Source organism: Penicillium psychrofluorescens (genome assembly GCF_964197705.1).
Source record: "Penicillium psychrofluorescens genome assembly, chromosome: 3".
In the NCBI taxonomy this organism is placed as follows: domain Eukaryota; kingdom Fungi; phylum Ascomycota; class Eurotiomycetes; order Eurotiales; family Aspergillaceae; genus Penicillium; species Penicillium psychrofluorescens.
Genome location: NC_133441.1, coordinates 1,292,736 through 1,314,790, shown reverse-complemented (window position 1 = coordinate 1,314,790; position 22,055 = coordinate 1,292,736). Strand labels below are relative to the sequence as shown.

Genomic DNA, 22,055 nt, shown 5'->3' with positions numbered 1-22,055 from the left:
AACATGACGACAAAACAAAAAAGAAATGAAAAAGAGTTTAGAGGACATCGCGGATCTTGGCGTAGAGTTCCGTATTGAGGAAATCGTAGGTCGGATCTGCTTCGCAGAAGGGGTGGCGCGTGAGCAGGGTCCCGGCTGTGGGACGGTCGTAGGTATCTCTGTAGAAAGGGGAAATGTTAAACGGGCAACTATGAAAAGAGAGAAAAAGGAGGGGGGGAAGAGTTAGCCTTACATGGTGAAGCAGTCCAGCATGAAAGACAGCGCCGCAGGAGTGATTGTCAAAGATACATCTTCCGGGATGGGAGGAGCCTCGCTGAGACTACCCAACTTGAAGATGGCGCCGATAGCCTCTTCCTTGCTCCACGGGCGACGGCCAGCGAACATTTCCAGAACCACACAACCAAGGGACCAGATATCGACTTTGGCGCTGTAGCCGCGGCCCTGGGACTGGATGACCTCCGGGGCCATCCAGAAGACCGAGCCCTGCATGGAGTTGGTGGAGTCGTTGCCGTAAATATTGTCGGTTTTCTTAGAGATGCCGAAATCAGAGATCTTGCATGTCCCGTCGAGATCCAGGAGGATGTTATCTGCTTTGAGGTCGCGGTGGAGAATTCCCTTGTCGTGCAGGTATGCGAGTCCGCTGAGGGTCTGCCGTGTAAGGGACTTGACGACGCTCTCTTCGAATTTCCCGTGTTTTCGAAGACAGCTTCCAATCGAGCCACCGGAGATATACTCGAGGTAGATAGAGATGGAAAATTCGCCACGCTCGCAACCGAGATACTGGACGATATTAGGGTGTTCGAGGTGTTGCATCGTGTCAATTTCCTGGTTCAGCGCAGCCACCATCTCCTTGATACGGTCTTTGTCCATGCCTGCAATCCGGGCGTTGATCTCGACTTGCTTCACAGCCAAGACTTCACCATTGTCCGCGTTGATGCCCAGATACACCCGGCCGTAGGTTCCTTTGCCGATGAGCTTACCGCGGATGATACGGAAAGTGGGCTGTCGTTGCGGCGGCGCATTGCCAGCAGCAGCAGTAGCAGCAGCAGCAGCAGCCTGGCTGCTACTCGGAATAGGGTCAAGCCGATTGATTTGACCGCCTGGCTTAGGGCTGATTTGCATGATTTTGGCACCGAACATCTTGGTCGTGCTTCTGCGGCGCAGCATGTCCCCTCCTCTAGGGCCGCTGGCCCCACTGATACTCTGCGTCCTGTTGGCCTTGTTCGCGCCTTGGGCCACCTCTCGAATAGACTTCATCCGCTGAAGGCCGCCACCACTGCGCGAGACTGCGCGACGAGCATAAGCTCCGGCGTCATTCGGCTTCACGGTCGATGACTCCGCATCGTAAGATGAATCGACGGGACTTGGGCCAGAGTGCGATGCAGCAGAAGTTGGAGCCTCCTGTTTCTGCTCGACGTGGCCTCGGCTATTTGGCGACGGCGGCCCATCTAGGTAGGGAGCATCAAGATCGATGTTCGGGAAGAACTTATCAAGATCGTCAATGACACCCTCTACTGGAGGTCTACTGGCCCAAATGTCTTCTCGGTTGAACACTGGGCCGGGTGGTTTCTCCTCTTCAGACGTATCCGGCTCATCCCCGTCATACCAGGTACCGGACTTCTTTTCTTTGTCGTCAGATGTCTCCCCGCCAGAGGTATGCGACGATCGGGCAACATCGATCGGAGACTTGAACCGAACCTTTGAATTCCTGTTGTTCTCAGTGTCGACAGTGAGAGTGGGCCTTTGCTTTTGAGGACTAGCCTCCGCTTGCTTAGTCTGGTTTGGGGGACGCATTGCCCAAAGACCGTCGTCAGAACTATCATCAGATTCCTCTGCTGTTGGCGGATTAGGAGATCGCTGGAATGATACTTCATGCTCCTCGAACACGAATTCGGGTCCAAACGACTTTCGAGACTGGAGAGAGGGCTTCCGCGATGACGTCGACGGTGTCTTCGCCGGAGAGGGAGCGGCAAATGATTCCTGAGATTTCTGTGCTTCTTGTTCGGTAGTCAACTTCGAAGAGGGCCTTGAGGAGTCTGCGATTAAACGCTTGTTAGCTAACTGTACACCAAAATTAAATCCATCAGAACTTACTCGGAGTTGTCTGACTCGATGCAGACGCAGCAGAATCCAGAGTAATCGTCTCTGAGTTGGCACTATCCCGGTTCGAGGGACTGGGGGGAACCGCTACGGAAGGTGATGGCGTACCGATGGCACCACCCATGCGCCCCATGCTCGCAATCATGGCTCCAAGACCGTGTGTTTGGACAGGTTGCGGCGGGCCTGCCCGCTCACGATCACCAGGTCTTTTGCTGAGGGAGTTGACCTTGGTAAGCGTGTTGGACTCATTCGGTGCGCTCGGTGCTTTCCGAAGGGGCTTCAGTGTATCGGTCTTGGAAAAGGTGTCCTTTTCATAGGGAGAATTGCGACCCTTGTCGAAATCAATGACTTTGGTCCCTCTGATGCCAGTTTCGCCGGGGGATTCTTTTGGCACTTGCGAGGGGTGCAACCGGGAATTCCGATATGCCTTCTGCTTGCGCTCGACTTCGCGCAAGTGATCCTCGTAGCGGGTACGGATATCCTTCTCGGAGTCGGCATTTTGATCTTGAGAACCATTTGCGGCAGGAGACGCCTTGAACGTCGCTTGCGAGGGCGAGCCTAGTGACTTGCCTGGAGTATGTGGTGATATCCTATTGAGAGCATCATCATCCAGCGGTTTCCTGTGGAGTTGGTGTTGCGAGGTTGTGGGAGAGGGGACAGGTTTTTCTGGTATTGAGACCCCCAGACCGTCGAATCGGGGAGTAGTCTGCGCAGACTGTGTAACAGTGCCTCGCACGAACAACTTCAACGAACCATAAGGGTCGCATCTGTTTCTGCGGTAGAGCGACAGATTCGTATCATTGACGGGCTCCTCATGCTCCGACTGCCCCGGCTCAGTGACAAAAATCTGCGCATTGCCCCAATCCGAAATACCAAGGTTCTGGCAAATCCCGGTACGCAGGGACTCAACCGTTTCCATCTCAGACACGTCAATGAGGCGGTAGTTCCAACCATCCATGGTGGCCAAGATCCACCGTTTGCTTTTGCTGGTGTGTTTTGTCCTCACGACCTTCTCGGGATCCGACGCGTTTGTCGATGACGGGCGTTCGCCAACAGAGACCTCGCTGGAATTGAGGGTCGGCTGAGGATAAGGCCCATTCGGATGGGCTTCTGGGCTTGTTGGAGACTCCAGAAACTGATCATCCGGCGACGGATGGCTCGAGTCAAGCTTGGCCTTCCTCCAAAAGCGGTTAAAAATACCCTTGCTCTGCTCTCTCGGAAGCGAGGACGAGATTTCCGAGCTGAATTGGCGGTCTTGGGGAGAAGGACGAGTGCCATCCGGGCCCTGTCTGCGGGAATCATAGTACCTTGCTGTAGACCCAGGACCATAACCGGCGCCGGGAATTGATTCTGTACTGTTGCCCCGGGAATGTTCGCGTCTGATGGTCAGATCTGTGGCGGACGAGGAGCTCAGCCCTGGGTAAGCAGGTGACACCTGCTGCATGGCTGGACTGCCGCTCTTCGGGCTATCTTTGTCCTGGCGGTAAGAAGATGGCGCTGGATAGGGACTCGAATCGCTGGAGACTGAGGGGCTTTTTCGTCTCTGGTCGCTGAGGGATGACAGAGCATTTCGTGATGCTTCCGATCGAAACCAGGTTGCCGACTCCCGTGAAGGGGAATCAACCGTCGAAGATTCATGCCCAGCTGATGTTGGTGGCCCAGTAACAGACCGCATTTGTCCATTTGTTCTCTGGGCGGAAGACGGAGCCTGCAACGCAGCCGACGGGTCGGAATACAAGTCATTACCACCACCAGCAGAGCGAGGCTCGGCGTTCGTATAGAAACTTGGCACGGGCTCCGCTGAGAACTGCGGAGGGTCCGTTCGTTGGGGCGTAGAGACCGAGGCCTCCTGTGAACCATCTTGGATTTGGCGAATCAACCTACGCATGCGCTTCCCTTCCTCTCGTTCGTGGGCTTGGTCATATTTAGAGCCCCGCCGGGCACACTCCTTGGCCAACTGGGGGTAAACAACTTGATGCATCTTGCCAAGGTTGCCCCGTCCACCAGACCCAAGACCCAGCTCGAGAAACTCGCCTCCTTGGAGCTCCAATGCCTTGAATGTTTCTTGCCAGTCATCGGAGAATCCATTCACGGCCAGCCACAAAAGGACTCGATCCAATGGCCAGTGATCAGGAGCGTCGTTGGGTGATAGGTCGCCGGTCCCGTTGTGACGATTGCTCGGCGACTTTCCGATCTCGAGGGGCCGGCTTGCGCCCGAGGGTTGCGCCTTGTCGTAGTGAACATTCCCATAGAGGGCCGCGTCGTCTCTTGTGTATGTCCCATCGACACTGGAAATGCCGTGCCCTTGATTCAGTCGCGGTTGGTTATGGCTGTATGCTTCGTACTGCGTCCGTGGTTCAAACAAGGGTGGGATACCGACGCCAATAGTGTCATGACCGGGAATATATGTGGCGGATGTAAGTGGCGGGTCGTGCCGCGGGATATAAGTTGCGGATGTGAGAGGCTGGTTGTCAGGCTGGGCGTTGTTCGCGTTGTTCGTTTGAGGCGGAGGCGGAGGGGGAGGAGGGGGAGGGATCGCGAAAGGTGCAGTCGAGGGGCGGCCATAATTCACATGTTGATTCTGTGGATGGGCGGATGTCATCGGAGGCGGCGGAGGTATCCAAGGCGGTTGGAATTGCGCATGGGAACCATAAGCCGCTCCTCCAGGTGTTCTCATGGGAGGCGGCGGCGGTACAGGATGTCGGGGTGGAGGAGGTGGTGGTATGTTCATAGGATGTGGCGGGCCCGATTGTTGCATCCCGGAGGGCGGGGGCCCTGGGATGTATTGTCGGTTTTCCATGGCGACCAACGCTCAGGTGTCGTCCGTATACACACTGTGCAGGGAGGACCTTGTTGAAGAGCAGCAGTCAGGGTATATCCACGTTACCACATCGTCGATCCGCCTCCAAAGGTCCAGCTTTGGTAGGTAGACAGGCGCGCTTGGAACGTGGATATCGGTAACCCAACCACTGGCGAAACAGAAATCAAGGCGCCGTCCCGCGCGCTCGCATCGTAGATTGACTTAGCGCCAAGCAGGGACCATCGTTGAAGGCCAGCGAAAAGCGTTGCGACCAGGACGAACTCAAGAAACAAGCTTATCGCTCCGCAGCACTCGTCGTCCAGGGGTGTTTGAAGGTATGGTTTGTTCGCTGGGACGCGTGCGACGCCAGGGCAGAGGGAGGCGGCACGGTGAGGAAAGCGGAGAGCACGCTGATAAGAGCAGGGCCTCGACACAAAGTCGGGAAATGCCAGAACTGGGGGGGAGAATGTCGAGGTCAGCGGCCTGCACAGCAGAGAGGAAGCGGAGAGAAGTGGGAGGGAAGGACGAGGTGAGACGGCAGGGCGATCCCCCTCAGATCGACGAATCCGAGCAAGTCAAAGCGATCAGGCGCCGAGGATTCTAGGCACGGACTCCCTTGCGTCGGAGAATAGTTTGGACTTGGGCCACGGGCAGCGACATACCAGAGAGAGATGTTATGTGTGTGTGTTTATTCGGGACCAGGAGTTCACCGTCGATTTGGTTTGGTCCACGATTGTTGATTGGATTTGGATCCGAGACGAAGCGCAGATTGATTGATTCCCTGACCAACGGGGTGGATTGTTTGGGTCGAGCCACAGCTGAGCTGTCACGTGGTTGGCCCCAGCCCTGGATCGTGCCTGAAGCTCGGGACCACGGAGTTGGCGGGGGTCTTGTTGGTATCGCAAGAGATCGGGGATGTTCGTGGTGTACTGTTCAGGGACAATCCCTCCAGAGACCCGGAAGACATCGAGGCGATCGACATGAAGGGGGAGAGCTGCCAGCCCCTGTTACAGATTGTTGTTTCACTGTCTAGACATTGATACCCGACTTTCCAGCCTCCCGTCAGGGTAGCTACCTTCGCCATGGGATCGATATGCAGAGATTTATGCCCTTCTCCGATCCTGTAGGGTTTCCGAACGACCTCATTTCCTTTCTTCGCAGCGATGGCCCCTGCAGGTGGTGTGCGTTCGTCGGTCGAGATCATTTCTCGAAGCAGCGTCGAGGGCTTCAATCTGTGCCGCGGGCAACGAGTAGTGTCATTGCGAAGTGGAAGGCATCGAACTCGATCCGGTCGTTGGCAGGATCGGGTGGGAATTGGAATGGGAATGAATTGCGGTCGAGGAGATCACATCCGGGTGAAGACTCTGTATCTGTTTTTAGAAACTTTCCTCGTTCCAACCTGAGCTGTCGTTAGACGATAACAACATGTTCCGCATGGAATGGATGATGGTACTGACAAGACCATCGCGGTGGATCTTCCACACAACGGGTACAAACACTCTCTTGAAATAATCATTTCCGATACTCAATCTTGCTGTGAGTTGTTGTTGCATATCATCACGGACAGTGTCTGAAACCCAGTAAGATGCCAATTCTAGTTAAACAAAGATCAAAAAGAGATGGGACTAACCTGGAATAGTCACGTTCAAGTAGCTCTTCACTTTCCGCTGGTGCGGCCCAAACGCGATGTCGTTCACGAGATCATCGAATAAACCCATGGTATCTTCTTTGGTGTCCTCGGGTTGTCATACGTGGCTCATAGTTGTTTTGAGAACTAAGTACTGGTTCCGGCGTCGAGAGTGGGGAGGGGGGCAGTGCTCTCTACAGGCAGCAACTAACTGAGACAACCTCAGAAGGTTATCGAGCGGGTCAGGTAAGAAAAGCTAGATTTCAGGAATTGGGACCATTATTTTATTGTTTTGCAAAGCTAGACTAGACAAGAATGGAGATGATCGAGTCAAATTAAATTGGAGGGAGGTGTAGATCGTCGTGGTGAATGAGAGCCCGCCGTGCTGCGATCCTCGGAGATGGGCACCTCATGACAGTGCACGATGAACAGGCTTACTTGTTCAGTGTAGCTGCAGCCTCGGCGGTCAATTTGAGAGCGGCTGGTGCGTCCTCGCGAGGCATGTACAGCTCAACCAACTGTCAACAATATATTAGCACCTTTCATTTCCCTTGGACGCGGGCAAAGAGCAAACACATACCTGGAGACTATCATGGTGGCAGAAAGCCTGATCTGCAAACAGTTTGGTGAGCTCATCCCGAGTCTTGATGCGGTATCCCTTATAGCCTTCCTTGGCCCCGAAGACCTTGGGGATGTTGAAGTAGTCCCAGGGCTGGATGTCGTTGTAACTCGCATCCCATCCATGGATGTACCGTTCAATCGTGTATCCTTCGTTGCAGATCACGAAGCTAAAGCGCAGCTTGTCAGTCAATGCCCCGAGAAGGTCATATAGCAGAACTTACATAATGGGGTTCAACTTGTTACTGAGCATCGTGCTCAGCTCCTGCACGGTCAACTGAGTGCTGCCGTCGCCAATGAAGAGGATGGTCCGGCGATTGCCCTGTTCCTTGGCGGCCATGGCAGCGCCCTGGCAGGATCCGAGCGAGTACCCAATGCTGCCCCAGAGGACCTGGCTGATGGCAGTCACCTGGGCGGGGAATCGAGTGTCCCAGATGCCAAAGTTAGCGGTACCGGTTTCGGTAAGCACGATATCGTGGGGCTTCAGCCACTGGCCCACTGTCGGCCACAGCCAGGCATGGGTGATGGTCTGGTCGGAGGATTTGAGCTCACTGTCGGGCAGTCGGTTGTTGACTTGAGGCACAGAGGCTGGGCTGAGGGTACCCATGCGCTGGATGATCTTCCGCAGAACGCCCTTCATGTTGGTGTCCGGATACTCGGAATAACGCACCCGCACGTAGGTGCTGTGGAAATCAATGGTGTTGAGTTGTCCGATGCGGTAGGTGAATCCAGACGTATTGAAATCGGACTTGATTGCGCCGATGCTGAGGACCAGATCCGAGGACTCAACCACCTCGCCCACGCCCGGGTTGGACCCGTTGCCAGCGTAGACACCCCCGAAATTCTTGTGCGTCTCATCCACCGCCCCCTTGCCCATGGGGGTCACAAACGTAGGCAGGCCCGAAGCTTCCACCAAGTCATGCACCTCCTCCAGAGTGCGATGCCGAATCGCGCAGGCGTCGACCAGAATCACGGGATTCTTGGCGGCCCGGAGATACTTCAACACGACCTCCACCACGTAGTCTTCCTTCTCGGGATTGTTCTCAGGCAGCGACAAATCAATGGGCTTCTTCAGACGATCGCCGTTCACCTTGGCGTTCACAATGTCGGTCGGGAGGGCCACATAGACCGGACGGCTGCGGATCCAGCATTGGCGGATGGCACTGTCGATCAGAGTTGCGGCGTCGAGGGGGTCGTTCAGACGGGCCACATAGCACGAGATATCCTCGCTCATTCTGGTGAAAACATTGAAATCGCCGTTGCCCAGGGTATGGTGCAGCAGCATGCCATCGCGCTGCGACTTGGTGTTCGGCTGGCCCACGATGTGGACGATGGGGACGAATTCAGAGTATGCACCAGCGATGGCATTGAGGGCCGACAGCTCTCCCACGCCAAAGGTAGTGACCAGAGCGCTGATGCCCTTGACGCGTGCATAGCCATCGGCGGCGTAGCCTATTCCCCCCGAGTCAATCATTGGGATTCGCCATTCGCGTGTCCCGGGACCTACCGGCATTGAGCTCGTTGCAGTTGCCCACCCAGTTCAGCCCGCACTTGGGCACGTAATCCAAGGCCGCGAGGTTGTAGTCTCCCGGAACCCCGTGCACGGATCGGACGCCCACCTCGTGCAGGCGCCGAAACAGATACTCGGCCACATCAATGGGGTTCTCGAGCTCCCGGGTCGCGATGTCGGAGGACACCATGATAGCAGTTAGGAGGGGTATGAGGATGGAGAGGTGAATGAGGGAGATGGCGGGGGGTTTTTCTCCCTGATCGTGCTCCAAGTGGGACAATAATACCAATAATACTGGTGGCCGACGTCATCATTGGGCCGTGATGTCATTACACGACGGTCTCGTCCATCTCACCGAGTGCTGGTAAGTGGTAGTTGATGGATGGATGTAAACAATGTTATTCTCCGCTCGACACAGGTATACAAGATGTCACTACTCTGGAAACAGTGCTCAATCGGAGGAGTCAATAGTCGAGGGACACCCGACCGCTGGATCGCCCGGCGATCGGATAAGCTTGTTTCGGGCCATCCCACGGCTTTGCTCCACCGACTGCGCTAAACCCGGTTGATTTCTCGCGATATTTTCGCTCCCCACCTGTGCTCGCCCAATACTGTATCCACAGAGGTGTCGGGAAACACATAATGCCAGACAGGTCGAGCCAGTCCAAAGGGAAAAAGGTCGGTCAGAGCTGCCCCTCCCCTCCCGGATCGGGCACTGACCAGTGGAATAGGGAGGTCGGAAATACCAGCAGAGCAAGGGACCCTCGCTAGAGAGCGGTGACTGGGGCGTGTTTGTCACCTGCGACATCGGCAAAGAAGGCAAATGTATCGCCGAGACGCAGGATGTCTTCTCGCAGGTACCGGGTGGACCCATTGTCCATCTCGTCATCAAACTAATCTGCCCATGATCTAGTACATGGAAGCCAATGCGCCTGCCGCCGAGAAGGAGGAGGACACCGACTCAGATGATGGCGACATCGAAGCCCAGATCCGAAAGGAGATCGAAGGCTTGAAGCCAAGCGCAGCCAAACCGCGCTCCATGCAACCCATTCGGTTCGATATGCCGTGCGGTATGCGCTCTTGATCACACCGACGTCAGCCTCAAACTAACAGCTGGAAAGTAACATTCATGCGCCTCGACAAATCCATTGATCCCGTCCAGCTGGTCCACCGGCTGTGTACCGAAGCGCAGGCGAATCCAACGACCAAAACGAGTCGCTGGATTCAGCGCATGACGCCCGTGACGGAGATCCGGAAAACTCTCCGCGTGGACTTGGAGGAGTTTGCCAAAGAGATCCTCGCGCCTCATTTCCATTCGGGGGGCCCGCCGAAGAAGGTGAGTCGAGTTGCCAGGAGCCTTGCACGGATCCGGCAACACACCCGGTGCTGTGCCTCGGGCTGTCGTGACCTTAATCTTGTGCTGATCTGCGTTTCCCCTAGTACGCCATCCGGCCAACGATACGGGGCAATGAGAAGTTTGGCCGCGATGTGGTCATCAAGACCATTGCCGATGTGGTTGGTAAGGAGCATCCGGTCGATCTGACGAATTACGATCTGGTGATTCTGGTGACGGTCCTCCAGGTGGGTTTGATGTCGGACCTTGTATGATCTGTTGCATTCTCTGACCCAGACCCATTTTCTGCAGAACGTTATCGGCATGAGCGTGGTGGGGAGCGACTACGATCAACTGAAACGATACAATCTGGCCGAACTCTACGCGCCGACGCCCAACCCCAGATCAGAAGAGAAGTAGGCAGGTAGAGGAATAGAGCATCCAATTAGTATTTCCGAATGGGGCATCCAGAGCGAGTTTCCTTAGACGACCAGCAAAGGTCCGGATCCCGGCAATCGGCTCTCCCGCGCATGGACGACTTCGTTCGCTTGTCACAGCCCCCTGATTGGAGGATAGCAAACCCCATGGGATGCGAAGATGCCGGCCAGCCGATATTATTATTTCGGATGCAGACTTCCCTAGTCAATCCTTAACTATGGAGATTCGGCAAGGCGGCCCTGTGATTGGCAGTTCGGCCGGGGCCGCTTTGCCCTGAGCGGGATTCTTAGGCGAGATTCTCGCGTCCTGCTTTCCTCATCAACCCCGTTCTTCGCCTGCCACTCGGTCGTCACAGCCAGTCCCGGCTGAGAGCCTGACTCGGATGGGTCTTGCGAGGCCTAAGAACGACGGCCATGGCCGCTTTGCGTGCCGTGTCCCGGGGAAGGTTACGTAGACCTAACAAACACCATGTCCTTTTTTTTCTTTATTTTTTTACTCTTTGCGACAATAATGCCATACTACATCTCTCCTCGGAGAAGAACTGCAACGGTCATCCCGCCGGAGACGTACATCTCCTGCACGTGTATCGTCGACTCCGGTGGGTGGTGAGCTGGGAGTAGTTATTCTCACAAACAAATAAGGCCGGCCCTGGCCGATATGCCGATATTGGACGAGCCATCATGCTCCCGTCCGTCCCGGAAGGGGACCATCAATAGCTTCATGGATTCCCGTTCGTCGCCAACGGAAACCCAGTCCCTCAATCATGTCCTGCGGCCGCTGTTCCCTCCACCGGTTCGTGTGCAGCGCTCCCAACATCTCCCCGGCCATTTGCACACCCTGCGTCTACTCACCCTCTCCAACGGGGATCGATTGATGTTCAAAGGTTCCCCTCTCTCCAACACGGCGCTTCTGCGGCGAGAGAAGTTCTGTCTCGAAACCGAGGCCCGGTTCCTGGCGCTTTTGGGACACAGTGCCAATCCCTGCATCCCACAATTGTACCATTACGATCCGCACGGCAGTCAATTAGCGTCTGCGTGCTTGATCCGGCAATATGTACGAGGAACGAGTTTGTCCGAGATGCATCACCAGCTCAGCGGCCACCAACGGAGCGGGATCGACCGCCATCTGGGCTTCCTCGCCAGTGTCATCAGCCAGAATGCTGCACCGGCCTTTGGTTCCCTTCAGGAAGTGGCCATGGGGGGCGGGACACCGCGCTGGCGGAGTGCCTTTCGATCTCTGTTTGAGGGTGTTCTCCGCGATGCAGAGGATATGTTTATCACGCTGCCCTATGCGCAGATTCGGGATGAGCTGAGTCGACTGTCGTCTGCGCTGGAGGAAGTCACATTGCCTCGGCTGGTGGTTGTGGACTTTGGGCGCCCATCCCATGTCTTGTTGGATGAAGAGTCGAAACAGCTCTCGGGCGTTGTGGACTTTGGCAATGCCCTCTGGGGGGACATGTTGATGGCCGAGATATTCGACCGTCCGTCGTCCGCAGTGTGGGAAGGGGCCGGGTTGTCCTCGAGTTGGACCCGCCAGGAACAGACTCGGTTGTTGCTGTATGTTTCCCCTGATCGTTGTTGTTGGGGTTGTGGTTGTTCTGCGCTAATGGTGGCTCCCAGATACTCGTGCTACCGATCGGTGTGCCAGATCACGATCCAGTATTATCGCAGCCGGGACGAGGCAATGGAATTGGAGGCTCGGAGACGATTGACGGCGAGCATAGCGGCGATGGGACTTCAGTGCAGTCAGTAGAAACGGTACTATACTTGGCCGTAACTATTATAGTAGAGGAATCCGTCCTAGTGGGGCCGGTGGGGACCTGGCGTCAGCCAACATGAACAGCTTGAACTTCTGTCTTTCTCTGTTCTTCCACCCCCCAACACCATAAATACATAATGGCCCAGTTCCTGCGTGGCAAACAGGCCGGCATCCAGAGGGACCTGTCCGATGGCCTATCGCCGGACTTGTTCCACCTCGACGACGTGGGTGTCTCCCTCCTTCTTGGCAATCTCAGCCATCCTCGTTCTCACCGTTTCTCCAGTTCGCACGATGCGGGGTGAACTCGCGCATCAGTGCGGTCGCCTACGATCCCGTCCAGTCCCTCGTCGCCGTCGGAACCAGTGATACCCAGTTCGGCAGCGGCCAGATCTATGTCTTCGGCCAGCGCCGCGTCTCCGTCGTCTTCGAGTTCCCCCGCAAGGCCTCGGCCCGCTTCCTCCAATTCTGCGCCGACAAGCTCATCAGCGTCGATTCCAAGAGTGAAATCTGCATTTATTCGCTTGAAACGCACCAGCGGCTGGCGTCTTATGCGCCTCCGGGCCAAGTGACGGCCTTGGTGACGGATCCGAGCCTGGATTACGCCTTCATCGGTCTGGGGAACGGTAGGTGATGGTGCTGGATAATACCGGAATTACAGGCTGACGGATTGGAAAGGTGAAATTATTGCTTACGACCTCGACCGAGAAAACTTGACGCCTTTCAAGATCCCGAACCTGTGGCAGGAGCGCAACCCGCGCGCAAGACTCGTCCCCGTCGTGTCGCTCGCATTCTCCACCCGGGATATTGGGAAAATCCTCGTGGGTTATCCCGAAGGCGCCGTGACTTTCTCGTTCAAGCAAAATCTTGCGCAAAAGTTCTTCGTCTATGAGATCCCTCCGGGCGCCGAGGGCGGAGACCCTCAGATGCCGTCCAACACCGTGCGCAGGCCCAGATTGACCGATGCCCTCTGGCATCCAAACGGGATCTTCGTCCTTACGGTTCACGAAGATGGTAGTCTCGTCCTCTGGGACTCGAAAGATGGTCGCAAGCTCCATGCCCGCACGATCGAGACGGCCAATATCGACCAGCCAGGCGCTTCTGCCCCCCGACCGGGTTCATCTGGAGGGCCCAAGCAGCCTATCTCCAAGGTCACCTGGTGTGCAAAGGAGAATCCTGACGACACCGGTCTATTGGTGGCCGGCGGTCACTCTGTCGATGATGTAAAAACGGGCCTCACATTCCTAGACATGGGCTCGACTCCCAACTATCAGACATCTTCTTGGCAAATCCTGACGAGCTATTTTGAGCGACCACGGCAAACCCTGAATCTTTCGGTGCCCCCCGGTGCGCAAGTCGTCAACTTTTGTCTCGTTCCCCGCACCACTCCCTATTTCAGTGGCGCTCACGACCCAATTGCGATCCTGGTTGTACTGTCGTCCGGCGAGCTGATGACGCTCAGCTTCCCCAGCGGCCACGCAATTACCGCCACTAACATGCTTCACCCGTATCTTTCTCTCGTCCAACCATTTGTGAACAAGGCAGCCTTGATACCCGTCGATCGTTCAACGTGGCTAGGTTTGAAGGAGCGCAGACTGCAGGGTCCCAAGTTCTTAATGGGCGGTGCCGAGGCCAAGGGTCCGCTCAAGCGTTTTGAGAACCGCAATGTCATGGTGGCCGCACATGCCGACGGAACCGTCCGCCTGTGGGATGCTGGGCATGATGACGAGATTGAGAACGGCGACGTGGTTCAGGTCGATTTAGCTCGCGCTGTGGGTCGAGTCAGTAACATCGAAGTCACCGAGATTTCCTTGGCGGGTTCAGCAGGCGAGCTGTCACTTGGTCTCCGAAGCGGAGAAGTCGTCATCTTCCGTTGGGGCACCAACGCCTCATACGGGCGCGAGGAAGCTGCAGGTACCAATCAAGGTCCTGGCCAGCTAACACCTATAACCCATCGGACAGACCCTGGTCTGAAGCAGGGTTTGCTCCCCCTGACGCTTCTGAATATGCAACAGGGCCCAGTGACGGCGCTGAAGCATAGCCAAGTCGGCTTTGTTGCTGCCGGATTTGAGGGTGGCAGCTTGGTCATCATTGACCTGCGTGGTCCGGCAATCATTCACACTGCACGTCTATCTGACTTCCTCAAGGCGTCTAAGCGAGGCAGTTTCCGGAAGTCTCGCGGTTCGGAAGACGGCGCTCCCGAATGGCCCACCAGCATCGAATTCGGCGTGATGACTTTGGAAGGCGAGGACTATTCGAGCATCTGCTGTTTTGTCGGAACCAGCAGAGGGAACGTTGCGACATTCAAGATCCTTCCCGCATCCAACGGAACCTACACTGCTTCATATGCGGGTGTATCAGCCATCGAGGATAAAGTGATCACCATCATCCCCATCGACGCAGACACCGGTGCTGATGCCTCCGCCACGCCCAATGCAGTGGGCGGCTTGCGAAACGGGATGAAAATCAACGGTGTTCTCATAGCAGTAACCACTGCCGGCTGCCGAATCTTCAAGCCCCCGACGGCAAAGGGCGCCCACAAGAGCTGGGATGATTACCTCTGCGATTCAGCCGCTGTTGTCAAGCTCGAGGGCCGGGGCTACAGCCTGGTCGGCCTCTTTGGTGACGGCAATGCTCGGGCTTTCGCCATTCCTTCACTGAGAGATCTTGGCGTCGCCGACATCAGTCACATTGCAGACATGCGGCGCCTCCCAGAGGCTTGCATTACCCCTACCGGCAGTGTCATGGCATGGGTTGGCCCGTCCGAAATCGGGCTCTTCAATGTTTGGGGATCTGGCCGCGGACTGTATGACTGGTCTACTGCTCACCTTGGTTGAGGATTATGCTAATCATGTGAAATACTATAGGCATCCATCAGAAGACCGTCTTTTCAACCCTCAAGCAGTCATCCCTTCGCGTCCGACAATTACCAATATCCAATGGATCTCAGGCACGCAATACGTATCACCTGCCGACATGGATATCCTCAGTCCGTTCCCTTTCCTTGCCCCTGCCTAAAACAAACATATATCTAACGAATTGGCAATACAGTTTCCGGCCCAGACCGCCCCCCGTCCAAACGAATGGTGGAGCAGATGAAACTCGACGACCAAGAACGCCGAAAAGCCATCAGGGAAGGCCGTCCGCCGCCCGCCGATCAGCAGGCGGAGGGGTATTGGTCGTCCATGACGCGATCGCTTCAGGAACGCACTGAGCGGCTGGGTCTGGTGGGCGATAACATGGACAGGCTCGAGGAGAACAGCAGTAACTTTGCCACTGATGTTGGCAAGTTTGTGCAGAATCAGAAGCGGAAGGCGGCTTTTGGTGGTGAGTTTTCTTTTTCTTGTATCAAGATGCGGATGAAGCTAATGCGCGCGTGCTAGCCTTGGGGTCGAAATTTGGGTTCTAGATTGTTTAGCAATCTTCAGTATGGACTCGGGGGCTCTTCGATGATTGTGATTATTAGCGAAATTGGAAGCGAGAGACTATCGTGATAGATCTTGACATGTCAGGGATCCAGAACCTGTGGAGAAAGTAGCTACCTGGCTGTACTTCAGAACAAAGCATGCTTCATGTATATCCTAAGGCAAAATCAATGCCTCCCCAAGACCCTTGCCTCTGGTTCGAAACCACCGAGGAACCCCAGAACTACTATTCGGTAATCTACACATCACCAACCGAGTCACACCTTTCCAGACAGGTACGGAGGGATTTAAAGATTCCCATACCTTGTCTTGGAATTAAGAACGCTTCACTATTTCATTGCTTCATTTACTAGCCAAGATTGCGGGGCTATTGGTCTCCCTTGCATACCTAGTTTGTTGTTGCGTGGTGACCGACTTTTGAACGTAGCAACAAGGGTGTTGTTTATTGCGGTATCTGGAAATATATATCCATGCTCAAGTGGGTATGGAGCCATCACATATGCCTAGACTTCAATTTTTACAGACAAGAATAAGCTACGCAGTCGCAGGATATATAGATCAGAGGTGCAATGAATCCATTTTTCATATATGTGAATTCTATCATGGACCTGACTCCCGGGTGCTTCCAAAAAAGGGAAACGGGATCCATATGTCATAAAAAACGTCGCATTCCGGCTGTCATCATTGAAAAGAGAAGAAATATAGCAGAAGAGAAGAAAGGAAAAACGAGTAGAAACGCCTCCAAGCCAACCCACCAACCAACCCTTGTCTGGATCTAGTGGACCATGACTTCAGGCTGAGCCTGGGGAGCAGCAGCCTTGTTGGCAGTCTCATCCTTGTGTTCGGCATCATCCCCCATCTCGACATCCTCGTCGCCCTCACCGGCCTCATCCTCATCCAGCTCGTCCTCATCATCGTCGCTCTCCTCCTCGAGATCTTCGCTCTCGGCATCGGAGATGTCCTCTTCCTCATCCTCCTTGCCAGCCGTGCCCTCGGCTCCCTCCATCTCCTGGTCCTCGCCGTCGCCCTGCTTGTCGGCGTCTGCGAGTTCCTTGACGAGAGCCGCCTCGAGCTCTGCCTCCTCAGCACCGTATGCGTTGCTGTCGTCATCCAGAATGTCGGCCTCGGGCTGGTCTGGCGGGTACTCTGCGGGCGCAGAATCCTCCGAGTCCCTGTAGAAAGCGTATTAGAACGGTGTCAATAGGGGAAGAGGGTTGTTCTTACCATTTGATGGCAAAGCGAGTCACACGCGGCTTCTCCGCGAGGACATTGCGGCGGATGCGCTCGATGATCGGCTTCGCGGGGGGATCCGCCACCAGCTCCTCCGAGTCATACTCGTTGTTCACGTAGTAGCCGACGCGGACAAACTCCCTGTCGTCGTAGCTGCAGGTGAGCAGGATGACGGTCACCCCGAGGATCTCGGAGGTAGGGATGCGCTTCAGGTCGGGCGAGTCGGCTTGGAAGATAAATTTGTTGACGCCCACAGGGACGGGGCCGACCAGGAGCGAGTCCAGTTCCTGGTCATATTCAGAGCTAGGAAGGGGGCCGGTGGTTAGCAATGAGTTTTGGGGTGGAGAGGAGCGGACTTACGAGGTGGCGGATCCGACATAGGTCAATTTCCATTCCAGATCTGGTGGGAAAGGGTTAGTTTGCAAGCCTTGGGGGAAATCGAAGAGATGCATACCCTTCTGGAGTTGCTCGAGGCACTCAAACGTGATCTCAAACTCATAGGGCGACGTGAAGGTCGCTGGGTTGTTGAGGATCTTCACACCGAGAAGGGAGACGACCGACATTTTGATAAGATATGTACGTGTAGTGCGGGATGGATGAATGGATGGTGGGGAGAGGAAGAGAGATGATCCAGAGGCTGGAATATAAACAGAGAGAGTGTGAAAAGTGGAAGAGTGAGAAAATGAAATGCAGCAGCAAGAGACAAGGGGTGTTGTTCACACAGGAATGTGCTTGAAGCCAGGAGCCAAACGACTTGCTGATCTTTGACGCGCCTGGCTCGCGTCCCCTCGCTTTTGCCGTGCCTCACCGCCCACGTGATGCCCTGCACTAGCTCCCGGCGTGTGCTGTATCTGCATCACCATCGTGATTTTCTTCTTGTCTGCGTTGATCATTCATTCCCTCCCACTATAATTCCCTCTCTCTCTTTATAGATGTGCTCCTAATACTTGATCTATACTGTTGCGTGAGACCCTGCGCTGACTGATCGCTGACTGAGCGACCAACCTGACCAGGTTCCCACGCTTGACTTCTCAGCTTCCCACATTCCCCTTCTCTGCCATTGCAAGCACCACATCCATTCCTCTTTCCTCATGGCGGACGAGGAAGCTGAGCAGGCCTTTTTCCAGGCGCAGGCCACAGATGACGATGCTGGCGAGCCGGGCGCAGATAACGGAAACTCAGATGATTACGACCCTTCCCAGACCCTGCAAGACCAGCTGCCTCCAGCCACCGAGTCGGATGCCCAGCCCGACGATGATGCCCCGTCCATGACCATCTCAGCAGACTCCAATGCTGCGCCGCAGCCTGGCGACACTCTCAATCCTTCCCAGACCCCCTCCCGTGCTGAGTCTCAGACGTCCACGCCGATACCACCCTCGGGTGAGCCGGCGGAGCCCAAGACCAGAATGATCGGGGGATTTGTGGTTGAGGATGGCGACGATGACGAGGATGACAAGGGTGATGCGGAATATGAGCCACCGGGCGTACTTGGGGCTGAGGACACAAATGCTATGCCTTCCATGTCTGAAGAACCCAGTTCAGGAAATGCAAATCAAACCACTTCCGCCCCTGATGTATCATCTGTGGCGCCTGCTAGCGCGCATGAGATTGTCAATAGTTCTCCTCATTTCTCTGTTCCTGTTCCTTCTTCTAATCCCGATCCTGCTGCTCCTGTTGCTGCCCAGTGGGCTCCTCCGCAGGACTCGCTTACGCCGAGCCTGCAGAACAGTACTGTTCCTACTCCTGTACCTGACTCTCCGTCTGCCGCCCGAGCTCGGCTGCCCCATGACCGCGTGGGCATCTTGCAAGACCGGATTGATGAAGATCCAAGAGGTGATATCGCTGCGTGGCTGGAGTTGATCGCCGAGCACCGAAGCCGCAATAGGCTGGACAGCGCGCGCGAGGTCTACGAGCGCTTCCTGAAGGTGTTTCCGATGGCGGTAGGTTGTCTGCAATCTTTTTTTATAATTGCGAATACTGCTGACCCAAACAATCCTAGGCTGATCAATGGGTGGCGTATGCTAATATGGAGTCGGAGGTCAACGAATTGTTCCGACTGGAGCAAATCTTCAATCGTGCGCTTCTGACTATCCCGAACATCCAGCTCTGGAACGTCTACTTGGACTATGTGCGTCGCCGCAACCCCTTGACCACCGATACCAGCCGGACCGTGATTTCATCGGCATATGATCTGGCCTTGACGTACATCGGCATGGACAAGGACTCGGGTAATGTCTGGTCAGACTATGTCGAGTTCATTCGTTCAGGACCCGGAACTGTCGGAGGCTCTGGCTGGCAGGACCAGCAAAAGATGGATCTGCTTCGCAAGGCCTACCAGAAAGCCATTGGTGTTCCGACTCAAGCTGTCAATACCCTGTGGAAGGAATACGACCAATTCGAAATGGGTCTCAACAAGCTTACGGTAAGTTTTGTGTCTTCCATTCTTGTGTGGTGAAGGGATATGCTCACAATTGTCACGATGTAGGGTCGGAAGTTCCTCCAGGAACAGTCGCCGTCATACATGACCGCGCGCAGCTCCTACACCGAGCTACAAAACATCACCCGCGACCTGGTTCGCACCTCGCTCCCGAGATTGCCCCCAGTACCAGGTTCTGAAGGCGATGTCGAATTCTCGCAACAGGTGGACATTTGGAAGCGCTGGATCGCTTGGGAGAAAGGCGACCCCCTGGTCATCAAGGACGAGGATCTTTCCGCATTCAAGAACCGTGTGGTGTACGTCTACAAGCAGGCACTTATGGCGTTGAGGTTCCTGCCTGAGATTTGGTTTGAGGCTGCGGAGTTCTGTTATGCCAATGACATGGAGAACGAGGGCACTGACTTCCTGAAGCAAGGTATTGAGGCGAACCCAGAGAGTTGCCTGTTATGCTTCAAACTTGGAGACCGCCTGGAAGTGACTTCGGACTCGGAGCAAGACTCCACCAAGCGAGCAGCCAAAGTCCGGGAGCCGTATGACAAGCTGCTCGAGGCACTCTATGAGCTCATCACCAAGGCCCGCACGCAGGAGTCCCAGGATGTCGCTCGCATCGAAGAGTGGTTCGCAAAGCAGAACCCCGAAAAACAGTCAACGATGAATGAAGATGATGATGACGCTCCACCCGAGGAGAAAGAGAAAGAGTCGGCCAAGAAAGCGCAGGTCGACGCCATTCGCAACGCCCATTCCATCCAGATCAACATCCTCTCCAAAACCATTTCCTTTGCCTGGATTGCGCTCATGCGTGCTATTCGACGCATCCAAGGCAAAGGCAAACCTGGCGAACTGGCTGGCTCGCGGCAGATCTTTGCAGAGGCACGGAAACGGGGTCGCATCACCAGCGATGTTTACATCGCCAGTGCTCTCATGGAGTATCACTGCTACAAAGACCCCGCGGCGACCAAGATTTTTGAAAGAGGCGCTAAACTGTTTCCCGAAGATGAACACTTTGCCCTCGAATATTTGAAGCACCTCATCGATATCAACGACATTATCAACGCAAGAGCAGTCTTCGAGACGACCGTGAGGAAACTGGCATCCAATCCCGCAAACGCCCACAAAGCCAAGCCCATCTTCTCTTTTCTCCACGAGTATGAATCTCGCTACGGAGATCTCGTCCAGGTTATTAACCTGGAGAATCGCATGCGCGAACTCTACCCCGAAGACCCCAACCTCAGCCAATTTACACGCCGTTACTCCTCTCCAAACTTTGACCCTACCGCGGTGCGCCCCATCCTGTCGCCCTCGCAGACTCGACCCAAGACATCGCTTCCCGGGGTCACGGCAGAGCCACCTACAACAGGATATCTGGACCCGTCCATGAGTTCTTCACCCAAGAGACCATTCCCCTCGGACGATTTCGACGACTCCAACCGCCCTCGCAAGTTTGTCCGCGCCGAGTCCCCGTTGAAGGGTACTACCGGTCGACGAGCTGAGCAGCCAATGCGTGGCCAGCCGCCGAACGGCCAGACAACCACTTCCGCTTACATGCCTCAGGGCTCGCAGACCCCTCTGCCTCGGGATGTAGTCCATCTCTTGAGCATCATTCCCGCAGCATCCACGTACACCATCTCCAGACTTTCTCCTGAGAAAATGATCGATCTCCTTCGCCGGATCGATATCCCCAGCTCTACCTCTCAAATCCCGCTTCCGCAGAGCGCTCGCGGCCTTGGGGGAGGCCAAAGTTCTGGCTACTCCGGTAAGTTACAAGCCAATTCTCTTTTTCAGTCCCCCGCTATATCGTTCCAATGCTAATATTGTGTTTGTTTCTAGGCTCTTACCGATGAAAATCATGAATGAAACCTCCTTTCCTTGTCTGCAGCCATAACCGGCCTTCGTGTACAATTCAATTCAATTCTGGCATTTCGATCTTCTTTCGCAGCATTGTGTTACTATCTTACTGTGGTGACAGTCGACCGACCTCGTTGTGGGAATGGGGTTCAGAACCTGACCCCATCATTAGACATGGTCTCAAGTCCCGCAATTTACCTCGCAGCCTTATTGCATTATCCATCGGCGTCCTCGATCTATCTGGCAATGGCTCTTCTTGTTGTTTTCTATGGGAATGGCATTTCTTTTCTTCCGGGGCTAGGGTTTGCGATACACCTCGTGTACATTTAGTCTTTCGAGAATGCTGCAGATACTTTCGCGACTATGGTCTGAACTCTAGTTTTCTTGTACAAACGCATGTAGAGATGACTAGCCTGAAAAATGCGGCCAATGTTTGTTCTTGTTTCAAATTGATCGATCAGAGGCTCTAAGAGTCTGTACAATAGGATGGTTGAATGCGTGCACACTCACCGCTACTCGCAGGACTCGCAGGTTACACAAATTGGTCCTAGCGTCAAGATTAGCGTACTTCACCTAATGTACCTGGAAAGTCGTCCATAGTAGGAATATAAGTCCTGTGAGTTCATCCTTACATTTCTCCTCTCTGCCAAAACTAAACCCTTTGCCGCTATCGTCGCCTATACTAAACTCGAAACTGATAAAGATCTGTACCGAATACGGTTTAGAGACAACGTCAGGTGACCATTATAACCCTATAATCATCAAGGATAGTCCCCAACACTCTCTCATCATTGTCATACAACTACCAAGCCTTCTCTTGTATCGTCTTTCTCTATAATATTATCTCAGGTACCTTGGCGATAGGGCTCCAGCCTCCTCATATCAGTTGGTCAACCTAGGTTGCCTAAATAAAGGCCGCTAGCCTTGTATCGGACCT

The 22,055-nt window shown here is 54.8% G+C and overlaps 7 protein-coding genes across 7 annotated transcripts; 4 read left to right on the top strand and 3 right to left on the bottom strand.

Annotated features, from left to right (window-relative positions):
- Positions 1 to 37: 37 nt before the first annotated feature.
- On the bottom strand, positions 38 to 4,702 carry PFLUO_LOCUS4624 (mitogen-activated protein kinase kinase kinase; the record flags this gene model as incomplete). The annotated part of the gene is made up of 3 exons (XM_073781993.1): positions 38 to 158; positions 233 to 2,036; positions 2,095 to 4,702. 3 exons carry the CDS (start codon positions 4,700 to 4,702, stop codon positions 38 to 40), a joined length of 4,533 nt encoding a protein of 1,510 aa, XP_073638693.1.
- A 2,259-nt stretch (positions 4,703 to 6,961) lies between these two features.
- On the bottom strand, positions 6,962 to 8,845 carry PFLUO_LOCUS4623 (uncharacterized protein; the record flags this gene model as incomplete). The annotated part of the gene is made up of 4 exons (XM_073781992.1): positions 6,962 to 7,045; positions 7,108 to 7,315; positions 7,370 to 8,597; positions 8,653 to 8,845. The coding sequence occupies 4 exons, from the start codon at positions 8,843 to 8,845 to the stop codon at positions 6,962 to 6,964; spliced, it is 1,713 nt and encodes a 570-aa protein (XP_073638692.1).
- Positions 8,846 to 9,297: 452 nt separating this feature from the next.
- Positions 9,298 to 10,408, top strand: PFLUO_LOCUS4622 (uncharacterized protein; the record flags this gene model as incomplete). The annotated part of the gene is made up of 6 exons (XM_073781991.1): positions 9,298 to 9,333; positions 9,387 to 9,512; positions 9,569 to 9,725; positions 9,777 to 9,991; positions 10,096 to 10,236; positions 10,301 to 10,408. The coding sequence occupies 6 exons, from the start codon at positions 9,298 to 9,300 to the stop codon at positions 10,406 to 10,408; spliced, it is 783 nt and encodes a 260-aa protein (XP_073638691.1).
- A 738-nt stretch (positions 10,409 to 11,146) lies between these two features.
- On the top strand, positions 11,147 to 12,178 carry PFLUO_LOCUS4621 (uncharacterized protein; the record flags this gene model as incomplete). The annotated part of the gene is made up of 2 exons (XM_073781990.1): positions 11,147 to 11,982; positions 12,046 to 12,178. The coding sequence occupies 2 exons, from the start codon at positions 11,147 to 11,149 to the stop codon at positions 12,176 to 12,178; spliced, it is 969 nt and encodes a 322-aa protein (XP_073638690.1).
- A 143-nt stretch (positions 12,179 to 12,321) lies between these two features.
- On the top strand, positions 12,322 to 15,590 carry PFLUO_LOCUS4620 (Lethal(2) giant larvae sro7; the record flags this gene model as incomplete). Its single annotated transcript, XM_073781989.1, has 6 exons — positions 12,322 to 12,408; positions 12,468 to 12,807; positions 12,860 to 14,987; positions 15,049 to 15,170; positions 15,233 to 15,508; positions 15,565 to 15,590. 6 exons carry the CDS (start codon positions 12,322 to 12,324, stop codon positions 15,588 to 15,590), a joined length of 2,979 nt encoding a protein of 992 aa, XP_073638689.1.
- A 791-nt stretch (positions 15,591 to 16,381) lies between these two features.
- Positions 16,382 to 17,399, bottom strand: PFLUO_LOCUS4619 (Histone chaperone asf1; the record flags this gene model as incomplete). Its single annotated transcript, XM_073781987.1, has 4 exons — positions 16,382 to 16,778; positions 16,831 to 17,139; positions 17,197 to 17,236; positions 17,291 to 17,399. The coding sequence occupies 4 exons, from the start codon at positions 17,397 to 17,399 to the stop codon at positions 16,382 to 16,384; spliced, it is 855 nt and encodes a 284-aa protein (XP_073638688.1).
- A 528-nt stretch (positions 17,400 to 17,927) lies between these two features.
- PFLUO_LOCUS4618 (mRNA 3'-end-processing protein rna14) lies at positions 17,928 to 21,114 on the top strand (the record flags this gene model as incomplete). Its single annotated transcript, XM_073781986.1, has 4 exons — positions 17,928 to 18,776; positions 18,836 to 19,258; positions 19,322 to 21,026; positions 21,101 to 21,114. 4 exons carry the CDS (start codon positions 17,928 to 17,930, stop codon positions 21,112 to 21,114), a joined length of 2,991 nt encoding a protein of 996 aa, XP_073638687.1.
- Between the last annotated feature and the right edge of the window lie 941 nt (positions 21,115 to 22,055).